Here is a 13133-nt window from a genome sequence, read left to right as displayed (position 1 = left end):
AGATCCCTGGGCAATAGATATTGTGTCTCAGGGATACAAGCTGGACTGTGAGAAGATGCCCCCTCACCGATGGCCCTGCCAGCTTCCCCCCACGAGAGGGAAACATTGTTAACTGCAATTCACAAATTGTATCTTCAAAAGGTGGTGGTCAAGGTTCCCCTCCTTCAACAAGGAGGGGGTTATTATTCGACCATGTTGTAGTCCCGAAACCAGACGGTTCGGTCGGACCCATATTGAATTTAAGATCCCTGAACATATACCTGAAAAGGTTCAAGTTCAAGATGGAATCGCTAAGAGCGGTCATTGCAAGCCTGAAAGGGGGAGATTTTATGGTGACTCAGGACATAAAGGATGTATACCTTCATGTCCCCATTTATCCACCTCATCAGGCGTACCTCAGAATTGCAGTACGGGATTGTCATTACCAATTTCAGACGTTGCCGTTTGGTCTCTCCACGGCCTTGAGAATATTCACCAAGGTAATAACGGAAATGATGGTGCTCCTGCGGAAGCAAGGTGTCCCTATTATCACGTACTTGGACGATCTCCTCATAAAAGCGAGATCAAGAGAGCAGTTGCTGAACAGCGTATCACTTTCTCTGGAAGTGTAACGGCAACACGGCTGGATTCTATATATTCCAAAGTCGCAGTTGGTTCTCCTAGGCATGATCCTAGTCACAGACCAGAAAAGGGTTTATCTCCCGATAGGGAGAGCTCAGGAGCTCGTGACACTGGTCAGGAATCTATTAAAACCAAAAGAGGGGTCAGTGCATCACTGCACTCGAGTCCTTGGAAGGAGGGTGGCATCATACGAGGCCATTCCCTTCGGCAGGTTCCATACGAGGACCTTCCAATGGGACTTACTAGACAAGTGGTCCGGATCACATCTTCAGATGCATCGGTTAATCACCCTATTCCCCAGGGCCAGGGTGTCTCTCCTGTGGTGGCTGCAGAGTGCTCACCTTCTCAAAGGTCGCAGATTCAGCATTCAGCACTGGGTCCTGGTGACCACGGATGCAAGCCTCCGAGGGTGGGGGGCAGTCACACAGGGAAGAAATTTCCAAGGGCTGTGGTCAAGGCAGGAGACTTGCCTTCACATCATTATCCTGGAACTGAGGGCCATATACAACGCCCTAAGTCAAGCGGAGACCCTGCTTCGCGACCAACCGGTTCTGATTCAGTCAGACAATATCACCGCAGTGGCTCATGTAAACCGCCAAGGCGGCACAAGGAGCAGGGTGGCGATGGTAGAAGCCACCAGAATTCTTCGCTGGGCGGAGAATCACGTAAGAGCACTGTCAGCAGTGTTCATTCCGGGAGTGGGCAACTGGGAAGCAGACTTCCTCAACAGGCACGACCTCCACCCGGGAGAGTGGGGACTTCATCAAGAAGTCTTCGCGCAGATAGTAGGTCGGTGGGAACTGCCACAGGTGGACATGATGGCATCCCGCCTCAACAAAAAGCTACAGAGGTATTGTGCCAGGTCAAGAGACTCTCAGGTGATAGCTGTAGACGCACTGGTGACACCGTGGATGTTCCAGACGGTTTATGTGTTTCTTCCTTTTCCTCTCTTACCCAAGGTGCTGAGAATCATAAGGAAAAGAGGAGTGAGAACAATACTCATTGTTCCGGATTGGCCATGAAGGACTTGGTATCCAGAGCTGCAAGAAATGCTCACAGAGGACCCATGGCCTCTGCCTCTAGGGCAGGATCTGTTGCAGCAGGGACCTTGTTTGTTCCAAGACTTACCGCAGCTGCGTTTGACGGCATGGCGGTTGGACGCCGGATCCTAGTAGAAAAGAGGGATTCCGGATGAGGTTATTCCTACGCTGATAAGGGCTAGGAAGGACGTGACGGCTAAACATTATCACCGTATACGGCGAAAATATGTTGCTGGGTGTGAGGCCAGGAATGCCTCTGCAGAGGAATTCCAGCTGGGCTGTTTTCCTTCACTTCCTACAGTCGGGAGTGACTTTGGGCCTAGGATTGGGGTCCATTAAGGTCCAGATTCGGCCCTATCCATTTTCTTTCATAAAAAAAAACAAAAACTAGCTTCTCTACCTGAAGTTCAGACGTTTGTAAAGGGAGTGCTGCATATGCAGCCCCCTTTTTTGTGCCACCAGTGGCACCTTGGGATCTTAACGTGGTGTTGAGTTTCCTGAAATCTCACTGGTTTGAGCCGCTTAAGACCGTGGAGTTAAAATATCTCACGTGGAAAGTGGTCAAGAATTGGCGGCTTTGTCATGTAAAAGCCCCTATCTGGTTTTCCATATGGACAGGGCAGAATTAGGGACTCGTCCGCAATTTTTGCCAATGGTGGTGTCATCTTTTCATTTGAACCAACCTATTGTGGTGCCTGCGGCTACTCGTGACTTGGAGGATTCCAAGTTACTAGATGTAGTCAGGGCTTTGAAGATTTATGTAGCCAGAACGGCTGGAGTCAGGAAACCTGACTCGCTGTTTATCCTGTATGCATCCAACAAGCTGGGTGCTCCTGCTTCAAAGCAAACTATTTCTCGCTGGATCTGTAACACGATTCAGCAGGCTCATTCTGCGGCTGGCTTGCCGTCTCCAAAATCAGTAAAAGCCCATTCCATAAGGAAGGTGGGCTCTTCTTGGGCGGCTGCCCAAGGGGTCTCGGCATTACAGCTTTGCCGAGCAGCTACTTGGTCGGGTTCAAACACTTTTGCAAAGTTCTACAAGTTTGATACCCTGGCTGAGGAGGACCTTGTGTTTGCTCAGAGTCATCCGCACTCTCCCGGCCGTTTGGGAGCTATGGTATAATCCCCATGGTCCTTACGGAGTCCCCAGCATCCACTAGGACGTTAGAGAAAATAAGATTTTACTCACCGGTAAATCTATTTCTCGTAGTCCGTAGTGGATGCTGGGCGCCCGTCCCAAGTGCGGACTTCTGCAATACTTGTATATAGTTATTGCCTAAATAAGGGTTATGTTATGGTTGCATCAGGTTTGTCTGATGCTCTGTTGTTGTTCATACTGTTGACTGGGTATGTTATCACAAGTTATACGGTGTGATTGGTGTGGCTGGTATGAGTCTTACCCTGGATTCCAAAATCCTTTCCTTGTAATGTCAGCTCTTCCGGGCACAGTTTCCTTAACTGAGGTCTGGAGGAGGGGCATAGAGGGAGGAGCCAGTGCACACCAGTAGTACTAAATCTTTCTTAGAGTGCCCAGTCTCCTGCGGAGCCCGTCTATTCCCCATGGTCCTTACGGAGTCCCCAGCATCCACTACGGACTACGAGAAATAGATTTACCGGTGAGTAAAATCTTATTTTCAATGTATTTACATTTTTAGCATTCTTGCACCATTAGGATAGATACGGTGCATGTATATTAAAGGATGTGTTTTCCAAATGTATTGGTGGCAGTAATGAAACAAAAAATACTTTGAAATAAATGACATATTGAGTAAAAAGGTTGGCGTTCCTTTGTAAAGCTGGCCCTGCATTTTCTAATCTGTGCTTTGGGTATTCCAAAAATGAAGTGATTGCATGAATCTGACCTGGTTCTGTGGTCACACATAGTGGTCATTAGGCTCTATTGGTACATATGGTCTGATAGATGTCATTTTTATTACATTGCACTAATTGTAGGGCTCCATTTCAGGTATTATTGGACTACTATTGCGGATTGTGCAGCAAACATAACTAGCCATAGAGATCATTATTTTCTCAACTGGGCCTTTTCCTTCTATATCGAATACATAGCAAACCTTTTAGAGACAATCAGAAAAATTGTTAGAGAAGATTTATTTAGCATTCTAATAACTGCTTTGTTTGCTTCAATTACAGCAAAGAAAAGGAGGACCCACTCGCCTAACACTGCCATCCAAGTCTACGGTAAGCGTGAACAGTTTATTTTTATAGTTGCTCTGATTTTGACCTGTGGGACAACAATGCAGTCCCTACCCATTTTTTCATGACTCCTACATTGAGTCATTGACAACAGACAGATGTCATAGATTCCTTCACCCAAAAGTGGGCGACCATCTTAATCTGTGGTTCTTAGCCAGCCTTCAGAGTTACAACACTTATTATATTTGATGTATACATCATATAACTACACTCAGAATGGAGTTTCCCTCTACTGTCTGAGTGCTGAGGGTGCTGAAGGAGTTGAGTTACAAGGTAAGATTCAGATTGTTGTCAGTGGCTGACGTGCACTGGAAGCTGCGCATGATTGGTCACTGGGGCACCAATCAGGTACCTCTTTCCTTGCATAGTCCCTGCTGGCAACCTGTACTGTTTTTCCTGGTAATTCCTTCCTTGCAGGATTAAGGAAATATTGTCACCTTCGACTTTTCCAGCAGAAATTGCGATGTTAGGGAAAAATAAGGAGATGGCTTCCTTATTGGAGAAAGTCTATTCTCTTCATTCAGTTCTTTTTATTTAACAATGACACCTAGAATATTACATTTTATCTGAGCATCTGTTAAATGAAGCATATTGCCTCATATGAAAACCTTAGATTATTCACCTTAATGTAGACTGAAAGTATGCATACTGCCTTTTAATGATACCATTGTGTCAGTGTTCATCAGTATAGCCACCATTACAAAACTATGCAATTGGCAGTAATTGATTTGAAATCAATAACATTTCTGCCTGTTGGCACATCGTAGAAGCTCTTGTGCTCAAAAAGTTCTCCTTGCTTGCAGGATGCGGACCTAGCCAGGCTACTGAGCTCTGGCTCCTTCGGAAACCTAGAAAACCTCAGTCTGGCCTTCACTAATGTAACGAGTGCCTGCGCTGAGCAACTTATCAAGCTGCCTTCACTCAAACAACTGAACCTATGGTCAACTCAGGTACATTGTTCATAAGCTGTGCTTAGCTGAGATGCAGAAGAACTGTAGTTAGTTCCAGAAGTTAGTAAAACACACACTGGGGCAGATGTATTAAGCCTGGAGAAGGGATAAAGAAGTGATAAAGCAGTGATAAGTGCAAGGTGATAACACACCAGCCAATCAGCTCCTAACTGTCATTTTTCAAATCCATAATGATTGGCTGGTGCGTTATCACCTTGCGCTTATCACTGCTTTATCACTTCTTTATCCATTCTCCAGGTTAATACATCTGCCCCTTAGGGGAGGAGATTTATCAAAGCTGGGAGAGTGATAAAGTACAGAGAAATATAGTACCAGCTAATCCACTCCTGTCATTTTTCAAACACAGGGGCAGATGTATTAACCTGGAGAAGGCATAAGGAAATGATAAACCAGTGATAAGTGCAAGGTGATACACGCACCAGCCAATCAGCTCCTAACTGTTAATTTACATATTGGAGCTGATTGGCTGGTGCGTGTATTACCTTGCATTTATCACTGGTTTATCACTTCCTTATGCCTTCTCCAGGTTAATACATCTGCCCCACAGAGTGTAAAATTATAAATAGAAGCCAGTTGGATGGTACTCTACCTCCCTCTACTTTAGCTCTCTCCAAGCTTTGATAAATCTCTTCCGTCACTTGGGACGTTAGCGTTAATATACAGCTGAGTTAAAAATATGTATATATGTTTATGTGTTGTGCAAAATATTAACTTATTTTTAGAGCTTATTCCTCATTTTAATGATTGACCATTTTGTTAATTGTGTCATATTATCACAGGGGTCTTAACACGCCAACCCTGCAGTACCTATAGACACTTATCTTGATAAACCTTTGATTGGGCTCTGTCAGCTGTCGATTGGGAACGGTGGTAAAGCCATTTAAACAATGACCACATCTCAAAATCCAATCACACTAATAACACCCTGTCAAATGTGACCGTCTGGACCAAATGCGTCTTTCAGATGAATGTTCATGTATGGATACATGTGAAAGCGATCCGGTCCATGTGGCCAGCTTGCCCATTCTATGGGCAAGCTTAGACATTGACAGCATATCATCAAATATAACTGAGTCACTGCTCATATGACAGCTGTGGCACCAATCAGAACACAGGTGTTAAAGAGAAGCAGGTCATTCAAATAGTGCCCAGACTCTAGTGTTTAGCTATATAAAGTGTATTTCAGAAAGTGCAGGTTTATTGTATCAGGTCACTCAGGTTTCCATCTCAATACAAAAATTTCCCTTGACAATGCGTTTCACATTATTAATGCTTCTCTGGTTCCTCCACAGTTTGGAGATGCGGGGCTGCGGGTTTTGTCCGAGCACCTCACTGCGCTGCAAGTTCTCAACCTGTGTGAAACTCCTGTCACCGATGCTGGGCTGCTGGCACTGAGCTGTAAGGGTCCTCGCTCTTTTCCTTCTGTCTTGCCACATCTCCGTCATCTGTCTTCCCTTTTCTTTCTGTCATTGTCAAGTCCAAGAGAATTTTTCTTTTTCTTTCTAATACCTTTCTGTTTTCCTACTTAGCTATGAAGAGCCTCTGCAGCTTAAACATGAACAGCACCAAGCTGTCAGCAGACACTTACGAGGATCTAAAGGTAAACTCGTGAGACATCACATTCGCTCTTTCCATGTGCGATACAAAGATTCACTCTTATACATGTCGGTTTATTCGCTGTCCATCGAGAAAGTTACTGCCGGAAATAAATAACTAAAATGTGAGGCTTGTAGCTGTGCATGCTGCAGAAGGGTATGCAGTTAATGTGCCGGCAGTCGGGATCCCGGCGGTCAGGATACCGACGCTGGAATCCCGACTGCTGACAATACCGACAGCCGTAAACCCGGCTTACAGGTTCCATTCCCACTCATGGGTGTCCACGACACCCATAGAGTGGGAATAGAATCGCGAGCCACCAAGCCCGCATCGTAGCGAATGTAGAGAGCCCGCAAGGGGATTCTTTGTGCTCACCCCGCTGCCGGCATACTGACGGCCGGGATGTAGTTGTCGGTATACTGACAGCCGACATCCCAGACATCGGTAATTCATACTGAACCCTGCAGAAGACAGATTATTTCTACCTTGTTTACACATCATGTTTTTAATGGAGAGTCACCTTATCCATCTGTATACATTAGCCTCTGGAATCAGTATATATATCATATTTAGGGCGGGCTGTACTAATATACATCGCCGGTCATCGCAGCGATGCTAATTGCATATGTACTAACATATATGATTAGTTTCGCAACTGGCTGTGTTGCAGGGGAGGATGAGGTTGCGGGATCGGAGAGCAAGAGGGAGGCTGACAGCATACAGGTGAGGGGGTTAGCATGCGCGGGCCGGCGGGATGCGGTAAGAAGCCCATAGACTTCTTTAGGGTATTGCCATAAAAAGATGGCGATACCCTCCACATCGGAAAGCTGGCGACCGAAAACGGGAGTTTTACCGCATTTTACCTTTAGTAAATCCCGCCCTAAGAGAGATCATTACAGATGATAATAATAATTTTATTTATATAGCGCTCTTTCTCCAATAGGACTCAAGGCTCTTAACAGATAGATAGCATAATATAGTACAGAAAATAATGAAGTACATTTTCATAAAATATAGAAGCATGTAGATACTAAAGATACATTATGGAAATGCTTGAGTAAACAGGAAAGTCTTGAGTCTACTTTTGAAGGATTCTATAGTTGGGGCCTCTCGCACTGTGCGGGGAAGTGGGTTCCATAGAGTCGGAGCCGCATGACTAAAAGCTCGACCCCCAGATGAATTACAGGAGATTCTAGGTACTGCTAAAAGTCCTTCATCTACAGATCGCAGTAATCGAGTGGGTCAGTATGGGGTCAGAAGCTGCTTCAGGTACCTTGGGCCCTGGTCATGTAATGCTTTGAAACTCAGTAAGCCAATCTTGAAGATGATCAGTGTAAAATACCCACGCATTACTCCAAATGCATAAATAGATGACACTCAATTGACTGTTAAATTAGTGGTTTCATATTTTAAGATCTAGTTCCACTTTGTCACTTATGATCTAGAACCTGTTCAACCAGCTTTGCACACCAGCTAGGCGCTGTCAGGCTTTTACTCCTAATAAGGATATAGGGCATTAATTAACAAGATTTACATTAATCAGTAAAGGCCTGGAGTGACCTAAATCTTCCTTCATAAGATCCTAATTACACAAGCACACCCACTATACTTTCCTGGCTATAAACACACCCAGCAACATGACCCGCATGTTATTTTTGCGTGGGATTCTGTTCCATATATAACATTTCCTGGGCGTTAAGCGTCTTTATGGAGTATCTGGTGTATGCTATTGTAAAAATAGCCCAGCAATCCCCACACCCGAATATAGCATAACTTGTTGCTGCATCCAGCTCTTAAAAATGTGCGTAAACTGGGGTGGGTGTTGTTTTTCTTTAATCTTTTTTTTTTACTTTATTTGTTTTAAAGGCCTCCAGTACATGTAAAATAGCTTACACAATGGTGTGACCTACTTATACTTTATTTTAAAGAGATGCTTAGTTATATTAACAGTTATATCTGTATATGGAAAAGTTACAGGTGTTTGCCTTAAATCAAAATATTTCGAATACAAATACATCATGTGAACTATTTTTAATATTTAAATATTATATGATCCTGTTCTAATTGGTGGCAGCTTATGTAGCAGCACTCAGAATCTTCAACAATCCAATGTATTGAAATCACAGCAGAATCCTAACGTTTGGGTGCTCACTTGCTCCTTTGGCAAGGTGTACAATGTAGATGAAGACTAAAATCTTACCTTAAATAAGAAAAAAACCCTCAGAGTGCACCAGCAGACCGGAGACCCTCTGAGTGTGCAATGCACTCCGGCGTCCCCTGTGGATGACATCACTCGCCAGGCGCCCTCTACTTGCCTTGACATTCGGGTGCTTCCCTGGTTGGGAAAAGAAACCGGAATGGGATGAAGCACAGGAAGAAAGTACACCAGCTCCTAGCCCTCCACAAAAAGTCAGCCATGGATTGATTGTAACTTTGCATTATGTTTAATTTTTGTTCTTCTTCCTGTTCTACTATTAATTCTTACTTTTCACATCTATTATTTTATACTTTTTGTGGAGGGATACTAGGCGCTGGTTTACTTTTGTCCCTATGCTGCACACCATTCCTGTTGCTTTTCCCTGCAGCACCGCTGCACATCCAACCAGGGTTGCTCCAGTTTGTCCAGGCAACTAGGGGGCAACTGGTGGGTGATGTCATCCACAGAGAATGCCGGTGTGCGCTCCACACGGCAAGACCCCAGGCTGCTGGCACACTCTGCAGGCTTCCATCTTATTTAAGGAAACATTTTAGTCTTCTTTTACATTGTACACCTTTACAAAGATGAAGTAAGCCCCCGAAACGTTGGTATTCTGGAATTTTGAAAACTCTGAGTGCCAATGATTTCTCTACCTGTTGCATCTGTACACAGGGGCATTTAAGCAAATGGATTGTATTGTATTTTAAATTAAAGTACTGATATAGTTGAAACAGGAGATTGTTTATTGCACTTGTATTTTGGTAAAAAGAAAAGTATTCTAAAAGAGAGTTATATGTAGACCAGTAGTTGGCGGTGATAGGTGATTATATATTTTTGTCTCCGCAGGCAAAGCTGCCAAACCTTAAAGAGGTGGATGTTCGCTACACAGAAGCCTGGTGACTTCCTACTATCACTGAAGAAGGATACACGTCTCAACGGCCTCTTTGTAGGACAAGGAACTTCTTGGACTACGATCTGTGTTTTTGAATTTAGAGGTCATTTTTTATGTAGGGAAGATCAACGTTTGTGGCCTGATACAGCTTCAGAAATTTCAAGATGAATTCATTAATGGATACAAAAGACTTTTTAGGCGCCAGAAGGTTATACCGAGGAAACTAAAAAAAAAAAAAAAAAAACTTTTTGTGGATTTTTTTTTTTATTTGCATACGTGTTCATGCTGTGTGAGGGAAAATTTTCAAAAATGCATATGTTTTATGTATTTTTTTTTAATTCAATATGATTGGTTGGACTCATTTAAAAAAAAAAAATCCTGCTTTGACCTTTCGCTGCGTAACAAGGACTTACAAGATCATAAGCGCAACAAGAACGATTGTCACTCTCTTTTTGCACCTTTTTTTCTCGCCCTGCAGCTGTTCTGCAAATCCATGTTTTGTAAATAGGATTTACGTCATTCACCTATTTAAAAAAAAAAAAAAGAAAAAAATGGTTCATACTCAGCGGGTCTGGGACCTGCTTTTTATTTATAAAATGTAAAAAATGTTTTTTTTTGTTTTTATTTTGCAGATAGAATTGTACAAAGTAGTTTGTTGCTGTCATGTTGACTGTGTTATTAATGTATGTGTATTGTTTTGGCTTTGATTTCAGAAGAGAAAGCTTTCTTGAATAAATACCATGGTTAATGTATGGTGTATTTAATATAAATATATATCCCCTCAGCCACATGCTGTGTCAATAGCGTGGGATACAGAAAACCATTGCATCCGATATTGGTTATAAACATTGTGTTTATGCATTAGTGCCCTGTTATTGTCATTTTGTATAGATCTATGCCGATATCTTGTTGCTCCCTATGTTTTGTTACCTACCTAAACTTAGGGTTCTATTTACTAAGTCTTGGACAGAGATAAAGTACCAGCCAATCAGCTTCTGTCAGTTTTCAAACACAGCCTGTAACATGGCACTTAGGAGCTGAGTGGCTGATACTTTATCTCCGTCCACTTTATCTCTCTCCAAGGCTTAGTAAATAGACCCCTTAGTCCAATATGTACATGACTTTCAATATGAATCCCTTGTGCACCTGCAGGGGATCAAGCCACAGGGTGAAGCTTATAGGTTTGTGTCAGCTGCAGCAGATCTGTGCTGGAAAGCTGTTCCGTCAGCGATGCCTACTGTGCTGCCTTCAAATGTAAGTGCCTCAGCACTTCACTGACAAAAAGCCGAACGCACACACACACACACACACACACACACACACACACACACACACACACATATATAAGAGTAAAAATATGCATTTATGTTTCCTGCAGAAAAATGTCCATCAATTTATCATCGTGTATACCAAGGGTAGGCAACGTGTGACTCTCCGGTTGCTGTGGAACTACACATCCCAGCATGCCCAGCCACAGTTTTAGCCTATCCTAATAGCACAGCTAAGGCAGGACGTGCTGGAACGTGTAGTTCGGCAGCAGCTGGAGTGTTCCACCTTGGGTACCCCTGTTGTATACAGTATTGTTCCATTCTACCAAGATACCAATTACAGTTGTTCACATATACACTATGGTAACAGGGCACATAATGCATTCAGTCACTATCCATTGTCTAATTATATATAATACATGGGTAAATGTTTATACTGTGATCATTGTAAGTTACGTTGTTATACGTAATTGGATACTAAGGATGTTATATTGATGATATCATTTTTTTTTATTATTCACAAATCCTTTATTGTGGATAAGGTTACTGCAAGTCACAGACCTTAGTGTCCTATATAAAAGCAACCTCAATGGGTTGTCATGACACCAGAACTCCTGGTGGACTTGTAATACCCTTCTGATGTTTAGTAAAGGTTATGTTATTCAGTGTAACTATCTCAGCTTGTAACCTGCAGTACAAGAAAATATTATTGGAAGTTCGTATTACTTGAGACTGACGTCAAGGAATATGAATCTGCGACTGACATAGATTTTTATGTAAAAGCAGCATGTACAGAATATATTTCAGCCCTTCTACCAAGAGGGATCCAGACTTAAAGAATTGTCCTTTACTTATCTATTAATTTATCCAAGAGTTTCAAAAATGTTTTGAAAAAGACTGCCATTGGCTACTGATGTTTTACTTCTATAAAAATGTGAGAATCTTATTCATGCATGTAAACCTGCAAGTCTCTTTCACAGTGAAAAGAATTGGAATATATCAGTGATAGATTAAGTGCTGCCTTCTCCCTGGCTGATCGATATCGCCAAAGTGTGCTTTCTTTTGAAATAAAATGAAACGGTTGCCTTTGTTTTCAAACCAGGCTTTTGCTTTGTATGTTATGTCAAGTTTCTTAGTAATTAACTCGGTAAAGTGTTTTCCTATGACTGTGGTGGGGACTCTGCTGACGATGCAAATGTCATTCATTTCAATGTTCACTGTATTTTACTGTACTCCTCTTCGATGAGATTGTCACTGAGATCTCTGCTATCCCATTATAGCCCAAAAGACAACATCATAATATTAGTACAAACTTTTAGGGTCTATTCATGAAGCATTGAAAAGTGTGGAGAAGTGAGCCAGTGGAGAAGTTGCCCATGGCAACCCAGGGGCGGAACTCTGGGAGGCAGTGGAGTCGGCTACCGCTGGGCTCCTGGCCTCAAGGGGGCACATCTCCTCCACTGTCTCTAGCTGACTGACCCCGGCGATCATTGGCTGCGAGGAGCTTTCGTGTCAGTGACACGGAAGCTGCCTTCTAGTATATACAGAGAGCTGGCTGTGGCTACAGCTAGGGAGAGCTCCAGAGCACAGCTCCTGCCAGGCCCTTTCAGATGAGCTGGCCGAGTGAAGCTCTCTGTTCCTCCATTGGGCTGATAGCAGCAGGTAGGCACTGGCAGCACTTGCCTCAAGCTGCACTGTGGGGGGGAAGGTGTAGTTGGAAAGGGGAGGGGTGCTGGGGGTCTTTAATAAATGTTGGCAGCACTGTGTTTTATGTGTGCATGTTTAAGTGAGGTGTGTGTGTAAGTGAACGAAGCATGTGCTTGTTTTTGTTTGTGTGTGTGTGTGTTTTTTTTTAGAGAAAGAGGCGTGTGTGCATGTAAGGGAGACGTGTGTGTGTGTGTGAGAGAGAGAGGCATATGTGTGTTTAAGTGAATGAGGCATTTGTGTGTGTGTGTGTGTGTGTGTGTGTGTGTGTGCGTGTAAGTGAAAAAGGCATGTTTGTGTGTTTAAGTGAAGGAGGCGTGTGTGTGTGAGTTCAAGTGAAGGCAGCATGTGTAAGTGAGAGGTGTGTGTGTAAGTGAGAGGTGTGTGTGTAAGTGAGAGGCGTGTGTGTAAGTGAGGAGTGTGTGTGTTTAAGTGAAGGAGGTGTGTGTGTGTTTAAGCTAAGGAGGTGTGTGTAAGTAAGAGGCGTGAGTGTAAGTGAGAGGCGTGTGTGTGTTTAAGTGAAAGTGGTGTTTGTGTGTGTGTTTAAGTGAAAGTGGTGTTTGTGTGTGTGTTTAAGTGAAAGGGGCGTTTGTGTGTTTTTTATATATATACTGTATATCAGCACACCAC

The 13133-nt window shown here is 43.3% G+C and overlaps 1 protein-coding gene across 5 annotated transcripts in view; it reads left to right on the top strand.

Moving 5' to 3' along the window:
• The window catches only part of CMIP (c-Maf inducing protein), a 206378-nt gene extending 194481 nt beyond the window's left edge, over positions 1-11897 (top strand). For all 5 annotated transcript variants that reach the window (XM_063945560.1, XM_063945563.1, XM_063945562.1 and 2 more), the window contains 5 exons: positions 3813-3860; positions 4679-4825; positions 6139-6244; positions 6376-6446; positions 9486-11897. In XM_063945560.1, the coding sequence (XP_063801630.1) occupies positions 3813-3860; positions 4679-4825; positions 6139-6244; positions 6376-6446; positions 9486-9539 (426 nt within the window). In that variant the 3' untranslated portion in view covers positions 9540-11897. The remainder of the gene's footprint in view (positions 1-3812; positions 3861-4678; positions 4826-6138; positions 6245-6375; positions 6447-9485) is intronic.
• Positions 11898-13133: the final 1236 nt, after the last annotated feature.

This window comes from Pseudophryne corroboree, chromosome 11, assembly GCF_028390025.1.
Source record: "Pseudophryne corroboree isolate aPseCor3 chromosome 11, aPseCor3.hap2, whole genome shotgun sequence".
NCBI lineage: Eukaryota > Metazoa > Chordata > Amphibia > Anura > Myobatrachidae > Pseudophryne > Pseudophryne corroboree.
The sequence above is the reverse complement of the archived record's forward strand: the minus strand, read 5'-3'. Positions and strand labels throughout refer to the sequence as shown.